The 19,752-nt window shown below is 41.3% G+C and overlaps 1 protein-coding gene and 1 long non-coding RNA gene across 3 annotated transcripts; one reads left to right on the forward strand and one right to left on the reverse strand.

The window, feature by feature from the left end:
• The first annotated feature begins 1,317 nt into the window (after positions 1-1,317).
• On the forward strand, positions 1,318-6,639 carry LOC133121583 (uncharacterized). The gene is made up of 2 exons (XR_009708019.1): positions 1,318-1,802; positions 3,954-6,639. It is a non-coding gene; the product is annotated as an uncharacterized LOC133121583 (long non-coding RNA).
• Positions 6,640-7,188: 549 nt separating this feature from the next.
• On the reverse strand, positions 7,189-14,241 carry LOC133133881 (probable G-protein coupled receptor 132). Of its 2 annotated transcripts, XM_061250168.1 has the most exons (3): positions 14,147-14,201; positions 13,110-13,259; positions 7,189-11,135 (listed from the first exon to the last, which is right to left on the reverse strand). In XM_061250168.1, the coding sequence occupies exon 3, from the start codon at positions 11,119-11,121 to the stop codon at positions 10,057-10,059; it is 1,065 nt and encodes a 354-aa protein (XP_061106152.1). In that variant the 5' UTR covers positions 11,122-11,135; positions 13,110-13,259; positions 14,147-14,201; the 3' UTR covers positions 7,189-10,056. The 2 variants fall into 2 exon arrangements, with proteins under 2 accessions (XP_061106152.1, XP_061106143.1); XM_061250159.1 differs by lacking the exon at positions 13,110-13,259 and having other exon boundaries at positions 14,147-14,241.
• Positions 14,242-19,752: the final 5,511 nt, after the last annotated feature.

Consider the following 19,752-nt stretch of genomic DNA (forward strand, 5'->3'; position numbering starts at 1 on the left):
ATTTCTGGCACCTCCATTTGCCTTGTTGCTGTAAGTGTAGTAGAATACATGTGTTGGGGGCTATTTCAGCAATTTATTAATCAAAGAGTTAAAATCTGAAGGGTTTCTAGTTCTCAGTTCTACAGTGTAATGTATATAGGCAATTTATTTATTTAAGTCCCGATGAAAAGTTAAGATACAAAAATGTAATTTTGCACAAGGATGATTTTCACTAAGTAAGACTTTACCTACAATGCACAGAATGTATAACCAGAGTGAACAACAGATTATAGGAGTTGTGTAACTGTTTTAGGAGTTGCATAGTAATTTTCAGGAAGGTTATCAAATTTTTTCTGGAAAAGGACAGAAATAAAAACACCAAGGCATATATTTTGGTGCATAATAGCAAAAAGCACTCTCACCACTTTTTTTTATGTTTAACCACAGGTACATTAAGTAAGCCGCTGTGGATGATCTAAGTGCTCGAGTTGGTACATAAGGTGATAGGCTATCTTTAATATAAAAAGGTGCTAGGCCATTTAAAGCTTTATATACAAGTAATAAGACTTTAAAATCAACTCTAAAAGGAACTGGATGCCAATGAAGAGCAGCAAGGATGGGTATAATATGTTCTCTTTTCTGGCAGCAGGGTTTTGGATAAATTGCAGTTTATCAATCGACTTCTTGGGCAGGCCGGTAAAAGGTGGATTACAGTATTCCAAGAGGCTAGAGATAAAAGCCTGTATCAGTTTTTCTGCATCTTGGTGAGTTAAAAAGGGTCTTACTTTGGCTATGTTTCTTAGGTGAAGAAAGGCAGTCCTGGTCACCTTGTCTATGTGGGATTTAAAATTGAGGTCAGCATCCAAGATAACTCCCAGGTGTTGTTGAAATTATATATTCATGTGATTATTTCATTATTAATTACTTATCATATTATTAATTGCTTATCCTTTACTAATTTCTTATACTATTATTGGTTGCTTATGCTGGAATGATCCAGAGTATACACACTTATTAAAGTATCATAACTTGCCTTGTGCTACTCAATATTATATTCTGTAACTGTGTGAGTGGAGATGTCTCTCCCTGTCTGTACCATGGGCCTCCAAGGCCACGGCCATTAACTGTGTGTTCTGGATTATCTTGTCTTGGTGCCTAAGAGCCTGCAGAACCAAAAACATAATACCTCATGACGGAAGCTACCATGGGGATTATCTTCCTAGAAACAGGGAGTTAAAACAAGATAAGAGATTATTCTCAGACACGCAAGTTAAATGCACAGGCCCCTGCGTATACGTCATGCTGGAATGTTTTGAGAACATACATCTGCATGACGTACCTTGAAGGGGGAGATATGAATAAACAATCTACAGTAAGGAGAAGAGCGGTGGATTGTCTTTGAATATTGATTATCAGAAATATGAATGAATACTAATGAAGGGGCGTACATTTGTTGCGCTCTGTGCCTACATATATCCAGACAAAGGTCCTGGAACCTTTGTCCTTGTTTTTGCATGTAACTTGGACCCTATGCGCATAGTAAAGATTGGATTTTATTTACTGTCTCTGTCTCTGAGTGTTTTCTTACAGGAATAAATTAAAATTCCCACCACATTGGGGGCTCGTCCGGGATACCAATATCTCACCTGTACTCCCTGGAGAATCAGCGCTGACTGCAAACCGTGCACGGGTCGTCTGCGAGACGATATAGCTAAAGACCTCAGCCGGAGCGAGTCAAGGCTCTTTGGGCTAGTAGGAGGCCAGTCGGGAGTTTCTCCAAAAGCCGGAGCGAGTCAAGGCTCTTTGGGCTAGGAGGCAGACGGGTGAGTGACGGTATCCCTGAATTCGGCTTGTGTTTATGTGAGACAGAGAGAGTAAAACAAAAAAACAAAAAAATACTAACAGTAACACTAACACACTAACAGTAAAGGGGGGTGTTGTAACTGTTGTAAAGACTGTTGTGGGACAGATGACGTGACTTTGACTATGACTGGGGAGAGTGTGGAGTGTCGGCATAATGGTTCGGGGAAATGGGAATCATTTTGGGTAAAGGAATTTGGTTTTAGTGGACTGCTGAAGCCTGCCCATACGAATAAACCTATGCGTGATATAATGAGGCGGGCAGGTGATGACAAAAAGTTGTTTTTTGTTTGGTTATGAAGCAGCACTTCATTGGCATGAAGAAGCTGAGCGGCTCCGAGATACGAATCCAAATTTAAATGGGGTACCCCGACTTCTGCTACAGCTCTATGGTTTTATTACACCGATGAGTTAGCAGTGGCATCATTACAGTTGTCGCCGGACGATTATTTGATAAAGGTGTAATTGTGTCTTTCCCAAATTCTCCATGTAACACGCCTCTTTTTCCAGTCCGTAAAGCGAACGGAGAATGGAGATTAGTGCAGGATTTACAAGCAGTAAATGCAGCGGTAATTCCAAAGGCTCCTGTCTCACCGGACCCCAATACTATTTTAAATTATATGTGACCGCAGTCTGCTCATTTTTCTGTGATTGATTTAGCGAATGCTTTCTTTTCTGTGCCCATTCACCCAGATTCACAATTTTGGTTTGCATTTACATTTCAGCGAAAGAGATATACATATACTCGCTGTCCGCAGGGATATGTGGAATCACCAGCAATATTTACGCAAGCAATGGAGGTAAACATAGCGAAATTTACTCCCCCTCAAGGGAGCCAAATTATAACATATGTCGATGACATTCATTTGCTCGCGTGCGGTGGAACAATGTGAAGTAGATACTGTGGCTTGTTTGAAATTTTTAGCCTCACAGGGTCACAAGGTGAACAAAAGCAAATTGCAACTGTGGCAGGAAACAGTTCAATATTTGGGCCATAACATTTCAAAAACGGGAAAGACTATATTGCCTGAGCGACAACTGGCAATAGCCCAGATGCCGAAACCTAGAACTAAAAAGGACATGATGTCACTTTTGGGTACTGTAAATTTTTTCCGGAGCTGCATTCCTGACTATGTACAGATTGTGCAGCCACTGTTAGATTTGATATATGCCGTCCCTATGGCAGCCTCAGACGCCATTGTGGGTTTGGTGTCACTGTTCGCTCTGTCACCACGCTGGTAAAGCACACGGTAGACTCAGTGATTATAGGAGTCAGGTATTGTGCTGGTTTGGGTTTTTGAATTCATTTAAAAGAAAATAAGGTGAGGAAGGTGTTCTGCTCGCTAGTGTGGTGTACACTGCGAACGCCTATTGGTTCTTTTGGTTTTCTCTTTTGTTTTCGGCTCGTGTGAGCCTGTGGGTGAGGGACGTTGTCCCTGGTATGTAGTTTCTGCGTTTTCCTGAGCTGCGACTCAAGGTTTTTTATTTTGCTTACCTAGTCTTTTATACTAGGTTGTTATTTTGGGATCGCCTTGCAGCGCTCGCCTTTTAGCACTCATTTTGGTTGGGTTATTCGCCCTGGTTTTTTTAAGGGTTGCTTTATTTTCCTTAGCCGTTTTTTGGGGTGGTTCCATATTGCTGCTCATTTGGTACATGGGCAGTGCCATGTATCAAGAGAAGGGATGAGGGGGGTAATAGATCAAAGTTACTATACCATTGGACTCACCACTTACCTAAAAAAAAAAAACTTTTCTAAGAAATGCCCAACATCACAAAGTTATAATACACAGGGTGGGGTGGTTGCACAAAAGGGGGCAATTCTTACACCCCCTGAGCCATTCCATACATGGATGATGGACTTTATACATCTAACACCGTGTGAAGGGAAGAGATATGTATTGGTAATGATATGACCTTTCTCTAAATGGGTAGAAGCTTTCCCAGCCACATCTATAGATGCAATCACAGTAGCAAAATGTCTGAGTAGCGAAATCATTCATAGCTGGGGGATTCCAAAGGCATTATATAGTGATAATGGGCCAAAATTTAGGAATTAAGTCTTGACCCGCCTAGGTTACTAATAAGAGTGAGATTCGACATGTGCTTCCTCCCAGATTGCCAGCGGAGCTGCCACCAGGAGAGATTAAGCCTGGAGATTGGATCCTGGTGCGAAGTGTCGGTAAAAAGACAAAGTGGAGTGAACCGACGTGGAAGGGTCCATATCAAGTGCTCCTGACCACACCTACTGCAGTGAGAATCCAGGAGAGAGAGACGTGGATACATCAATCACACTGTAAGGTAGTATCGCCTCCAGTTGCTGGTGTGTAGGTGCATCTCAATATTATTAAAAGGTCAGGATAGACTTGGAGAGAGTCCAGCTACAAAGGGGGGCGCAGCATATAGAGCTTGTCCGTCTCAAACCTGGTGAAGAACTTGTTTACTCTCCACAGTCAGTAGAGACTCCAGACCGGTTCCCAGATATGCCTCTCTCTGCCCTGTTTCTGTTGTTCATAGGGACATGCACGGTCAGTGAAGGTCATACGCCAACCTCGCCTAAAGCTAAAAGATATCTAGGGGCGGATGATTACCTATCTGAATCAGGAAATCCTGCACACATATATGCTACTAATTCATGGTGAAGATATGCAAATAGATTAGCGCATTCTGCAAACCGCACTGAATGTTATGTGTGCACAATTGCCGGCCTCTATATCTTCACCCAGGCTAGAGGTGATACAGGCCGCAGGGCCTACGCGAAGTGTGAATGATACAGTAAAGTGGCTATTGCGGCATCCACTGCTCGTAGTACATTAACATCAATGGATCCCAGTACACCCCCACTCGACCTGATAATGGATTTGGGTTAAAATATTGTACCGATAAAGATGGATATCTAAAATTGGGGAATATGAGCTCTAATATTCCACTCATGGTAGTCCAGTATAAATCGGGGCAAAAGTTTTGGCGTTGTGTCAAGGGAAATGGCACTGGATTTGTGGGAGTAACCCGAGGGGTGTCAGGGGAAACTACTGATTTTCTGTGGATATCCGCTCATAGACGGACAGTCCTTTTCCACCGGTAGAGAGAACAGTCCAAATGCTAGAGAGAACAGTCTAAATGGCACGCCATGTAACCCATCGGCACCGCATTGGAATGGGACGAGAGCTGTGGACAGTTGGTACTGGTTGTGTGGCATCGGATATATGTGGCATTACCGCCAAACTGGGGAGGGGTATGTGCTTATATACAACTGATAGATCACACGTACATTGTGAGCGCGCATGAGACCACGCGGGGGAGGCGAGACGCCAGTGCGCTTCATTATTCTATCTGGGACACCAATGTCCCAGATGACACAAAATTGTGGACAACCGGACAGAAGGTAGCCCTCGCTCTATTTCCTTGGACAGGGGTGGGGAAGATAATGCTTCGTTTGTAGACTGTGAATTACCGTTTAAGTGCACTTATAAATGAGACCAGCAACATAACTAGAAGCATACAGCAACAGTTGACTGCTTTACGGCTAATGACACTGCAAAATTGGGTGGTGCTAGATCTGTTGACGGCGGCGCAGGAGGGAGTGTGTCATATCGTGGGAGCCTCGTGTTGCACTTACATACCAGCAAATGATGAGAAAGGCGGAGAAATAGATCAGGCTTTGCAGCACTTGAAAGACCTGTCGGATGCACAACAAAACCACTACGTACTTGACGACTCCTGGTGGCAGTGGCTCATTTCTGGGGAATGGAAAGCAGCAATAACATCTGTACTGACCCTCATAGTAACAGGATTCGCAGTACTGTTCTTCTGTAGCTGCTGTGGGGTTCCCATAATTAAAGGATTGATATCAAGAATGTTAAGTGCTAACCCGCAATTTCAGTTGTTTATGTTACAGGACTTCAATGAAGTTATCGCTCCATCTGACATGTCGGAGAGATCATACCAAGATGCGATAGGACCATTAAACGACCTGTTTCAACAATAAAGTACCTGTGAATCAAGCACATGTCGAAAATCGAGAGAAGTGGCATGTTTGCGGATAATCAATTAAAAAGAGAAGGGAAATGTTGTTGAAATTATATATTCATGTGATTATTTCATTATTAATTACTTATCATATTATTAATTGCTTATCCTTTACTAATTTCTTATACTATTATTGGTTGCTTATGCTGGAATGATCCAGAGTATACACACTTATTAAAGTATCATAACTTGCCTTGTGCTACTCAATATTATATTCTGTAACTGTGTGAGTGGAGATGTCTCTCCCTGTCTGTACCATGGGCCTCCAAGGCCACGGCCATTAACTGTGTGTTCTGGATTATCTTGTCTTGGTGCCTAAGAGCCTGCAGAACCAAAAACATAATACCTCATGACGGAAGCTACCATGGGGATTATCTTCCTAGAAACAGGGAGTTAAAACAAGATAAGAGATTATTCTCAGACACGCAAGTTAAATGCACAGGCCCCTGCGTATACGTCATGCTGGAATGTTTTGAGAACATGCATCTGCATGACGTACCTTGAAGGGGGAGATATGAATAAACAATCTACAGTAAGGAGAAGAGCGGTGGATTGTCTTTGAATATTGATTATCAGAAATATGAATGAATACTAATGAAGGGGCGTACATTTGTTGCGCTCTGTGCCTACATATATCCAGACAAAGGTCCTGGAACCTTTGTCCTTGTTTTTGCATGCAACTTGGACCCTATGCGCATAGTAAAGATTGGATTTTATTTACTGTCTCTGTCTCTGAGTGTTTTCTTACAGGAATAAATTAAAATTCCCACCACACCAGGTTTCTGACCTCAGATTTTGTCTGTTAAGCCAGGCTTCCAATCTTTGCTTGCAGCTTGTCTCTTTTTGACTTAGGGCCCACTAGGAGTACTTCTGTCTTTTCTTCATTTAATTTCAAGAAATTTCTTTCCATCCATTTATTTATGTTGGCTAGACAGGCTGCAAGAACGGTCATGGCATTTGGGTCGTCTGGCTCAACGGAGACATACAGCTGTGTATCATCAGCATAACAATGGAAATTCACTTTGTGATGCTGGATGATCTTGCCTAAAGGAAGCATGTAGGAGACTAAAAGTGGTCCTAGAATGCTCCCCTGTGCTATGCCACAGTTTGCGTCTATTGGCTTAGAGACATTGTCACCAAGTTGCACAAAAAACTTTCTTTCCGTTACATAGGCACGGAACAATGTTAGCACACTACCAGAGTGCAAAACAAATTCAGTGATGGAAAACAAATTATTGTGAAACATTATACCCATAAAGGTCACCACCAGGCACACAGACTTCATTTTGCTGCTTCATTGGGCGAAATAATTTGAGACACACCTTTCCTTATTTGTGTAACTCTTTAATCATGCCACTTTTACATTTTACAGCATTACCTGGCAGGAAGTACTTCCCAAAACCATAGGAGCACTGGCACCATGGGAACAGCACTGAATCCTTTGTGAATGCATGTGAGGGGAAGGAGGCCAGGAGAAGCATGCATTTGGCAACTGTACACTCTTCAGCAGAACAGTAATATAAATTATATATAAATAGGCCTTAGACAAACAATGGCTTACAATAATATGAGACCAACAGGATTTAACCCCTGTAAAATGAGAAATAAGGAATCAGCAAATTAAATACTGAAGAATGAAAATTCTTCCAATTATACACTGTTCAGTCAGTGTTACAGCTCCAAAAAGGGAAAGGAAACATGAGTAGGACACATCCAGTAGTAAGCAACAAAAGTAATAAATTGGTTAGGAAAAGACTACGATCCAATATCAGACAATAAAAATCCATCTCAAATATACTTATGGCGTAAGTTGCTTTGACAAAAATACCCAATAAGAACAGATTGCAGTCTCTAATGATTCTTGAACTTCAGTGGTAGCAAAGCATTTCCTCCAGTACAAGACTCGGATAATGACTCAATGCTACCCAGAACAAATTGCTAATAACGCCATTTCTGTATGAGATTAAAATTAGGAGGAACCTCGGACACCACCTCCACCCCAGTATGACAAGTGAAAAAATCCCCACACACACACTTCCTCAATAACGTTGTGTGGATTTTTGTGATCTTTAAGAATTGTCTTCACTATTTACTGTACAGTGCTTTCTCTTTGTCTATGAAAGGCACACTATATCTACAGCAATGTGAGGCCTTGCTCAAGGACCCAGCAGCTGCACTGATCTTAATGTGGCTACACTGGGGCTTGAACCACCTTCTGGAGCCCAGTCAAACAGCTTATTCACAAGGCGTTTGGCTCCCCCATTCCAAAGCTCTTGCATCTCACATCACTAAACAAAATCACAAAACAGACAAAATAAACAAGTGTGACACAAGATTATATAATTAATATTGTTTCTTCAAGAATGGCTTGATATATTGCAAAGTAATAATGAAACATTAGCCCTTATATTACAGTAAATACTAATTAATTAATTAATAAAGGGGGTTCCTTACACCTTTAAATGTGTATGACTGTGTCACTAATAAATCCCATTCCTCATTTCTGCATTACAAGTGTCAGGGAACTAATTCCTAATTCACCATTGGGTCATAGGGAACTTCAAAAGACCAAGCCTGGTCTAGAGATGAGAAACGGAGAGACATAACTGGGGGGTCAGCCTTGTGTGTGTGTAAGTAATTGCTGTTTTAAACACATTTTACATTAGTCCTTGCGTCCCTGACACAAGCATCACCCAGACGTATATTTTCTTACAAGATAATGGAAAATTAAATTTTTCCAATGTGCAGTAATACTATTTTTCCAGTGCCTATATCCTCTCTCTCACCATATGGTTTTAAAACCCAGTGCACAGCCATTGTACAGAGGACTGTACAAAGCAAATTAATACCTCTGAAAGCTCCATTAGGATGAAAGTGTAGACCTAACAATCTGTTAACTACATTGAAATTACCAATGGAAATGATGTATTGCTGCAGCAAATATAAAAAGTATGTTTTATAATCTAGTATGTGTACATGTCTGCATACATTCCGTAAACTGTGCTCAGTGCTCTGTTACAAAGTTAGTTACATTCTCTGTCAAAATTGTAAAATTGTACATTTAATTAAAAAAAGATATACATTTCAGAAAGAGAAATACTGACCTCACATTTTTAAATAAAACAACAAATATTCAGTCATTGTGGCAAAATGTTCAGTATGTGATCGTGATCAGTGGGCCAAACTTAATCTTGCTTGTTGACAACCCAATGGGCAAACGACAATGTATGTTACAACACTGGCTTCTGTTGGGGACATTTATTGATACCTTCAGAAAGCCCACCTTGGCAGTTGACTGATAAAATACTACTCGGTGAATGCTGTATGGCATATCCTGGGTGACACTGACTACTGATAGGGATCATCAGAGCTGCTCAATGACAGCACAATGTGTCTGTTGGCCTCCACCTCTGCATATCACCAATATTGCAACACACAATATTGCAGCTCACACTTACAGGATACCAGTGTCATCCTATTGCAGAACTAGTATCTAGCCATCAATCTAGATTTCAGCACACATACAGTTGTACATACACTAATTTACAGAACATACATAACAAGTGCTATACATCAATGAATCCATTCCAACTCATTTTATATATAAAAAAAGGCATTCTTCGTAGCGATCACAAACTTTTAAAATCCATGAAATAGGCTACCAAGTGATACTTAAATACATGCAAGCCTTCATAGCAGTGATGTAAACAAATGCCTAATTTACTCCCAGGCACTCCAAATGTTGGCGTCCTGAGCAGATTGTGGCACAATGACAGATACTCTTGTAAGACAGGTCAGATATGAATACAATTAAATTACATTACATTACATTATTGGAATTTGGCAGACGCTCTTATCCAAAGCGATGTACAGTTGATTAGACTAAGCAGGAGACAATCCTCCCCTGGAGCAATGCAGGGTTAAGGGCCTTGCTCAAGGGCTGTGCAGATCTTATTGTGGCTACACTGGGATTAGAACCACCGACCTTGCGTCTCCCAGTCATTTACCTTAACCACTACACTACAGGCCGCCCTCTATATATGCATAGAGATGAAAATAATGACAAAAGAAATACCTGGTTTTGGCACTGGCGTGCCCATCAGTCTCCACACCTGCCTGACAGCAGCACAAGTAGCAAGTTCAGTTCAGAAATGCGTCCACCACCGAAAACCAGAGAGTGCCCCCATGCCGCTAAGTGACTTTGTTCTCCCGCACAGTGGCCATATCTGACGAGTTCTTGGAGTTGTGCATCTTGTGCTGGCTGCTGTCCGTGAAGGGCCGCTGCAGAGCGCTGCGGCTACGGAAGCTGGCCAGGCCCCGCCGGATCTCCTTGCGTATGTTGTCGCTGGCCAGCACGTAGAGGATGGGGTTCAGGGCACTGTTGAACGTAGACAGCCCCAGGGAGATGGTGTAGGGCGTGTAAATGCTGTTCTCAAAGTGGCATCCCTTTTGGAAGGAGGGGAAGTGGTACATGACGGCACGCAGCAGCAGGATGATGTGATAAGGGCCGAAGCAGACCAGGAAGAAGGCGATGACTGCCATGGCCAGGTACCTGACCTTGGCCTTCTGCTGGGGCCGGAGGCCCGTGCTGGCCTGGATGTTGACCAGGATGGAGTGGTTGGTGACCACCAGGATGCCCAGGGGGATGAAGAATCCGATGACGAAGCGGGCGTAGTTGAAGCCCGTCACCATGGCGGTGCTTTGGCCCGGCTCAAAGCAGCGCTTGTCCCCAGTGTCGGCGTCTCCCTCCGACATGGTGAAAACGGGCACATGCCCCAGGGCCACCACCAGGCAGATGACCAGCGTGATCGTCCCGGCGAGCTTCTGCCGGCGCAGGCCGCGGGACTCCACCGCGTAGACCACGGCCACATAGCGGTCGATGGACACGCAGCACAGCAGGAAGATGCTAATGTACATGTTGTTAAAAAATACATAGCTGGTCACTTTGCAGGCTAGGGAGCCGTACATCCACTCATGGCCAGCGCTGACGTAAGCCGCCCACAAGGGCAGGGTGCCCAGGTACATGAGGTCGCACAGGGACAGGCTCAGCAGGTAGATGCCTAGCACGTTCTTGCGCTGCACCTGTAGGAAGGTCATAAAAACGGTGGCAATGTTGGCTGGCAGCCCGATTATCAGCACAGTGCTGTACAGCGCGATCAATGGGATGCGGCCCTGGCTGTAAGGTGTAGTGCAGTTGCTCATATTCCGGGTAATATCGCCGGCCAACGCTGACTGCGTCACACTTGACTCGTGCATTGCTTTTGGGGTGACTGCAAGGGGAAGAGAGAAGAGCCTTTAGACACTGAGAAAGACAGGATCTTAAAGCATTTCAACACTCTCAAAGTAGAGCAAACATTGATGGGGATGCAACTGATACATCCTGTTTCACAATTTCCAGTTGTTATTTCCTGTTGCAATGTTTTATTTATGTATGTCCGAGAATGTAATTTCATTTAAAATACACGATGTTCAGGTATCCTGTATGTCATCTCATGGTTATTTAATCTCTCTGGCCTTTCTAGTACTTTCTAGTTGTTAAATATGCAAACTAACCAACGACATGTCTTCACATGCAAACCAATACAAACACACGCAAGGACACTGTGAGCTGAGACTATATTTTCCTTACACCTAAGTGAAAACCTCAACAGTCCCTGAGTTCTAGTTCTTTCAGATATCAACACTAATGACTTAAACTCATAATTTTCCTCCTCCAGCATATTAGGTGCATTTCAATGTTTCCACCTTTCTATTTAGTGCTTTTGGCAAGAATGAATGCATTCAATGAACTAGTCTGCCCTTTAATATGGGAGTGATGAAAGGATGGTAGTATACACCTTTTCCCATGTGCAAAGTCACGCTGCCTTGGCTGTAGGTTCCATACCTATTTCAAGACCCAACATTGTAACATTATGTTCTAATTTTGTCATTTTCCTGTTGGGCATATAAATTAAGGGCACAGTGACTCTGAGTCACGTTGACACACAATCCATTTCCTTTGTCCTCAGTACAGAACATATTCACATTTACTGTAGTCTCTATGGAGAAAAATGTGATTCAACCCCCGCTCTCGCTACATGGGTGTCATTGCTTTCAACTGATTTAAACACAACATCTCCCTCCCCCAGCACAGCTCCTGAAATATGTATTACTTGACTTGGAGGAGAGTGAAAACATGGAATAATAACCACATGACTGAACATGGGAAGAAATGGGTCAGGACCAGGACATAAAAAGTGATGGAATGGTATTGTTTATAAAATCCTTTAACTGTTATTTCATATTTAGCATTTGTAAAATTAATCAAGTATGGGAGAATGACTGGTTTTTAGTAAAACACATTTGTAAATACAACTACATTAATACTCAATTATAGGCCTAAATACGTACTTGATCCGTTATTTGATATTCATCACATTTGTGTCCCCCAAAGAGTCTGAATAAGCCTAGCAAAGACCATCTGCTTCATTTTGATAAAACTGTCATCTACTATAGCGAATGAGTCACAAAACAGTGGAACACACCTTTTGAGGTTTAACGGCATTTACCAAACAGCAAGTCAACTCCAAATGAACTTCCTGTTTAACTTCCTGTTTAACATCCTGATGTAGGCTAGTAACCTGCACACATCAACATGAACATATGCAAATCCCAAAGTAAATATATAACGTGGACAGTTTGATAAAAAGTTGTTTTGGGTGGTTTGGGTGGATTGTGCTGACAGGAAGGTAGGTTACATTAAATATCCATGTGCAAATCGTACCATGAAAATATGTATTTTGCGTTTGCACTCAGTTTTTGTTGTTACACTCATCAAGGATTAATTAGGTCAGGAGCACTGTAGGTTTGGAGAGTCCCTGTCAATCTATTATATCAGACTATACCTAAGGGTATGTGTGCACAATAATCTACTCATTTCTAACACAAGTTTGTGCGCACAAACTTATGATATGATTAATCTTCAACATTCAAACTTCTTCCAAATGAGAAACAGCAGCGGGTGGGTACTGTAGGCTCCATGAACCAATCAGCAGAAGAATAGAAGCCCATGTTTAAGATGTAAATCCCCTAGCCTATGCCTGGCACTGTGACTTCAAAGCATTTATACATCACCGAGTATTCTAGTAGGACGCTTTCACTGTTATATTTTTTCGCGAAAACAAGCCTACAGGAATAAATGCTGATTTGTATTTATCGAAATAAAAGCATACCGAACAATAACATTGTAAATGTCACAGGCATACTTTCGAGTCAACGGGAAGTCTTTGTTGAATGAAGACTTCCTCCGCTTCCTTTTGCTTCGACGGCGATGAAAGTGACATGACCTCCTTAGCCTATTTACTGAAGCTCTCTGGACGTGTCTGCTCTCATTAGGGTCACGGGCGCTCGCGCGACTGCAAAGTAAAGGTTTTTCACATATAGCTACATTAGTACTCGCTTCAACAGTATTTGCTCTCTGCGAGCATCTTAAGTGTTTGTAGTTAGCCATACCCCTGCTATTTTACGATTTCACTGGGCGGGTTTCTATAGCATACGAAATGGGCCACGTCAAATTGAAAGCCATTATCTAGACCAGACGACACATCGATGGAAAATGACCAGGCCACTGATCACATGACATACTATTATTTCAAAAGGTTGGTTAAAAAATTGCGCGCACTTAAACACAAATGAGCAAACGTAAATAATTATCCATTAAAAAAATATAGATATATATACACGTGAAAAGCTTGATTCACATAATGACAAATTTGCTGTTGTTTTGTACAAGAGTATTTTTTATAATATTTATAATATTTGCATAAAATGCTTCTTTTTTTTCATAGCCTAGATATTCATAGATATTGATCAATGCCTGGATTTAAAATCGGGTAATTCGTATTAAGTATTTTCCACGAGGTTAGAATTACTATGAAACAGCATGGCCGGAATTTCCCGTAAAATCTATTATTGAATATTAATATGATCCTGTAGATAGGGCATCTATAGGCAAACAGACAAAAATGACGAACAAAAATACAAACATTTTTAAGACTATGAGAAAAATGAGTTTTTGAACAAAATCATTAAAAAATAAATCATAGACCACTCATAGATCATGTGTTTTTCGTTTTACGGTAAATTCAGCAGCAGCCTACAGTAGACTAATATTACGGTTACAAGCACATTGTGTTATTTTATACAAAATGTGTATAGCCTTCAGTTGAAAAACAAATCTCTGACATTTACATCGTTTAATGCTCCATAAACACTATGCCATAGTTTAATAATGATAACTTACCAGCGGAGGAAAAGCGAAACATGACAGGTTGTTGCTCATTGTTGACTGACTGCTCTGAACACAGAATTTCAGTTCCAGTAGCTAAATTCGCTTCCTTCACCAGCCAGCGAGAAATTGAGTTAACCAGCAGAGGACGCTGCTGAGTATCCTAAGCGACGGCGTGCAGATTGCAGAAGTGAATTTATTTATAATTTATGGAAAATTCCTTATTCATAAGTGTAAAAGGTTAAAGGAGAAACCTAAATTTGCCAAATTCAACTGTAAGTCGCTTTGGATAAAAGTGTGCCAAATGCCATTAATGTAATGTAATGTAATGCTTAGAAAATCCATTGCACAAGCATTGGGGATAGCAAGTACAACTTTGAATGTGTTTTTGTGATTCTGAAAAATAAAGAAACTGCTGGCGTACTGAGCAACAGACATTGAACAGGTTGACCAGGGAAAAGAACAGCAATTGATGACTGAATCATTGCGAGAGCTGTGAAGAAAACCCCAAAACATCAGTCAGTTACATCAAACAACCTCCACAGGGCAGGGGTGAAACTATCTCAATCACTGCTGATACCAAAGGTGCTATGTTCCAAGTTTAACACATCATGGTGTAAATACCAGGAAATAAAAGCAGAAATTCTGACCTCTTGTCTCAAGTTCATCTTTTTATCTCTTTTTATTCAGTATATTGCAAAAACAATATTGGCCTTGCTGTTCCAATACCTTTGGAGGGGACTGGTAAATGGTAGGCATTTATATAGCGCCTTTATTCAAAGCACTGTACAATTGATGCTTCTCATTCACCCATTCATACACACACTCACGGCGATTGGCTGCCATGCAAGGCACCGACCAGCTCATCAGGAGCATTTAGGGGTGAGGTGTCTTGCTCAGGGACACTTCGACACAGCCCGGGCGGGGGATCGAACCGGCAACCCTCCGACTGCCAGACGACTGCTCTTACTGCCCCATGTATATTGATACTTTAATTGGACTGAGGAATTATAAACCAAAAACACCAAACGCCTTGAATCTAAATCTAAATCTAAATATATAAATATATATAGTTAATGTAAGCCATGTATTTTTGTTTCTTTTTTACGAGACATTTGATATATACCTTATGTTACTTTTTACCGTATTTTTTAAATTTTGCACATCATACAGCTTGATATACTTGATGTACATTTAGAGCTATGTAAAGAGAAACGATTGTGAAAAAATATTATTGCAATAAAAGAAGAAAGGAGATATGCATATTTAAAAAAAAAGAATTTGCAGAAGTTGTGTGTTTGCAGATCTGGGAATCCCCCAAAATAAACCTCAATAGAGAGAATTGGTGTTATAGGCATTACGGGAAGAGGTGAATAAATGTAGGGGGATTTCTATATCTTCATAAAAGCTGAAGTTAATTTGCTGAATTCCTCGAGGCACAAGTGCAGTACAGTTGTAGCGCTATATGGAAAATAAGACTCCACCATAGTGTTAGAAGGATTGCCAGTTTTTTACAATCACTTTGACACTAATTTCAGAACCCATCCATCCATCCATTATCTTAACCCGCTTATCCTGAACAGGGTTGCTGGAGCCTATTCCAGCATAAATTGGGCGAAAGGCAAGAATACACCCTGGACAGGTCACCAGTCCATCACAGGGCACACACACCATTCACTCACACACTCATACCTATGGGCAATTTAGACTCTCCAATCAGCCTAACCTGTATGTCTTTGGACTGTGGGAGGAAACCGGAGTACCCGAAGAAAACCCACATGCACACGGGGAGCACATACAAACTCCACACAGAGAGGCCCCAGCCGACCGGGATTCAAACCCAGGACCTCCTTGCTGTGAGGCGGCAGTGCTACCCTAATTTCAGAACCTTGAGGTAAAAACGGATAATTAAAATCATTTGATCACCGAATCAAATCACTTGTCCACAATGACTCAACTTAACTTTCAAAGTTGAGTCATTAGCATTTCAAAATGAAATACACACATTACATTTGAAAACACTGTCTTTTCATTCATTACGATGCATCTAACTACCAATGTATCTAACTACTCAAAATTATAAGTAACTGAAACATTACTCCTAAAACATAGTTTTATGGAAACAGATTACTTGTAACCACATTCCATGTTTAGATCATAAATGTTTTAGGATGAATAAATTGATTGACACCAATTACTTTGGAACAGGATCAATTTTACCTCATTATCATTGAACGTAATATTGCATCACCATCTTCTGTCACAGGGGTTTTCAACCTTTTTTGACACGCACGTTTGAGCTGGTGGTCAAATGACGATTGATTTTACATAGTGTTAAGAGCAGGAGTAAGGATGTGTATCCACCTGCAACAACAAAACGACAACATGGAGCAGTCAGATGATCTATGTTAGAATAAAGATCAAGCAGTGAGAGGAGGGGGAAGAGGAGGTGGTCAATGGAATGGCAGATGACAAGTAACATCTTGATGATCCCCAAAACTTTTTGGAAGGTGTGTGTCCCATTACATGTGGCGTAAAAGTAACACCGCATTTCAGAAAAAGAACATCATACCAACAGTAAAATATGGTGGTGGTAGTGTGATGGTCTGGGGCTGTTTTGCTACTTCAGGACCTGGAAGACTTGCTGTGATAAATGGAACCATGAATTCTGCTGTCTACCAAAAAATCATGTCCAGCCATCTGTTCGTGACCTCAAGCTGAAACGAACTTGGGTTCTGCAGCAGGACAATGATCCAAAACACACCAGCAGGTCCACCTCTGAATGGCTGAAGAAAAACAAAATGAAGACTTTGGAGTGGCCTAGTCAAAGTCCTGACCTGAATCCTATTGAGATGCTGTGGCATGACCTTAAAAAGGTGGTTCACGCTCGAAAACCTTCCAATGTGGTTGAATTACAACAATTCTGCAAAGATGAGTGGGCCAAAATTCCTCCACAGCACTGTAAGAGACTCATTGCAAGTCATCGCAAACGCTTGATTGCAGTTGTTGCTGCTAAGGGTGGCCCAACCAGTTATTAGGTTTAGGGGGCAATCACTTTTTCACACAGGGCCATGTAGGTTTGGATTTTTTTTCTCCCTTAATAATAAAAACCTTCATTTAAAAAACTGCATTTTGTGTTTACTTGTGTTGTCTTTGACTAATATTTAAATTTGTTTGATGATCTGAAACATTTAAGTGTGACAAACATGCAAAAAAATAAGAAATCAGGAAGGGGGCAAACACTTTTTCACACCACTGTAAGTATTCACAGCCTTTGCCATGAAGCTCAAAATTGAGCTCAGGTGCATCCTGCTTCCACTGATCAACCTTGAGATGTTTCTACAGCTTAATTGGAGTCCACCTGTGGTAAATTCAGTTGATTGGACATGATTTGGAAAGGCACGCACCTGTCTATATAAGGTCCCACAGTTGACAGTGCATGTCGGAGCACAAACCAAGCATGAAGTCAAAGGAATTGTCTGTAGACCTCCAAGACAGGATTGTCTCGAGGCACAAATCTGGGGAAGGGTACAGAAACATTTCTGCTGCTTTGAAAGTCCCAATGAGCACAGTGGCCTCCATCATCCGTAAATGGAAGAAGTTCGGAACCACCAGGACTCTTCCGAGAGCTGGCCGTCTGTCTAAACTGAGCAATCGGGGGAGAAGGGCCTTAGTCAGGGAGGTGACCGAGAACCCGATGGTCACTCTGTCAGAGCACCAGCGTTCCTCTGTGGAGAGAGGAGAACCTTCCAGAAAGACAACCATCTCTGCAGCAATCAACCAATCAGGCCTGTATGGTAGAGTGGCCAGACGGAAGCCACTCCTTAGTAAAAGGCACATGGCAGCCCACCTGGAGTTTGCCAAAAGGCACCTGAAGGACTCTCAGACCATGAGAAACAAAATTCTCTGGTCTGATGAGACAAAGATTGAACTCTTTGGCGTGAATGCCAGGCGTCATGTTTGGAGGAAACCAGGCACTGCTCATCACCTGGCCAATACCATCCCTACAGTGAAGCATGGTGGTGGCAGCATCATGCAGTGGGGATGTTTTTCAGAACTCGGAACTGGGAGACTAGTCAGGATTGAGGGAAAGATGAATGCAGCAATATACAGAGACATCCTGGATGAAAACCTGCTCCAGAGCGCTCTTGACCTCTGGGGCGACGGTTCATCTTTCAGCAGGACAACGACCCTAAGCACACAGCCAAGATATATAGTGGCTTCAGGACAACTCTGTTAATGTCCTTGAGTGGCCCAGCCAGAGCCCAGACTTGAATCTGATTGAACATCTCTGGAGAGATCTGAAAATGGCTGTGCACCGACGTTCCCCATCCAACCTGATGGAGTTTGAGAGGTGCTGCAAAGAGGAATGGGCGAAACTGCCCAAAGACAGGTGTGCCAAGCTTGTGGCATCATATTCAAAAAGATTTGAGGCTGTAATTGCTGCCAAAGGTGCATCAACAAAGTATTGAGGAAAGGCTGTGAATACTTATGTACATGTGATTTCTTAGTTTTTTATTTTTAATAAATTTGCAAAAATTTCAAAAAAACTTCTTTCATGTTGTCATTATGGGGTGTTGTGTGTAGAATTTTGAGGGAAAAAATGAATTTATTCCATTTTGGAATAAGGCTGTAACATAACAAAATGTGGGAAAAGTGAAGCGCTGTATACTTTTGTTGCTATGATTACAGTTGCAGCTTGTCAGTTCATTTCAATCACAAAATGGATCAAAACAACCAAACCACTGCAAACGTGTCTCAAAGGAAAAGCACCAGCACTAAAATAGTAAAAAAAAACATTAACAATCAGAAGCATTAATCAATGCATTATTTTCAAATTGGACAGTAGACAGTTGGTTCAGCCTGATTTTTTATAAAAGCAATGAAAAAAATCATTCAGTTTGGTCCACATATAGTGCACTTGTGCACTTGTGTTAACAGTGAAAAGTTCTAAAAAACGTCTAATAAGTATCAAAAAAATGCTTGTTTGCAAAAAAACTGTGATTCTGATTTCTGATTATTCTGATTCAGTATTCTGATTTTTTGTTTCTATGATTCTACTGACCTCTACTGTTTCCACCATTCCCTTTATTTACAACCACAAAAAGACAATATTGAAATATTTTTTCATGCTATAGCAAAAGCGATCTAAACAAATGTTCCTATAGTATGTCATGAAAAGTGAAGTGCAAGATTTATTCAAAGATATGAATGCACAATGCATGTTTTGAACAGGCGAACGGGCTGTGTTACGAGTGCTTACCATTTTGAGTTACATTCAAAACCATCCACAGACTTTCTTACAGATGGGTAGGCCTATTGTATATATAGGCCAGCTTACAATTACAGAATATGTACAAAATGTGCAGCATTTCTTTACAGAAATCATAAAGATGCCAAAATGTATAAATTTTGCAGGAGAGAAATCCCCTTACACTTGGCAATGTCCCCAACACTAAAACATCCTGGTTCAATTCCTCATCCAGCCGAAAATTATCCAGAACATTTGCAACTGATGTTAGAGATCATCTATAAAATGAGATGTCTAGCAAGCTAGAATTTCAATACCTATTCCAACATTTGCATCATTATAAATATAAAAATCAAACACTCTGTCAATC

This window comes from Conger conger, chromosome 1 (assembly GCF_963514075.1).
Source record: "Conger conger chromosome 1, fConCon1.1, whole genome shotgun sequence".
Classification (NCBI taxonomy): Eukaryota; Metazoa; Chordata; class Actinopteri; order Anguilliformes; family Congridae; genus Conger; species Conger conger.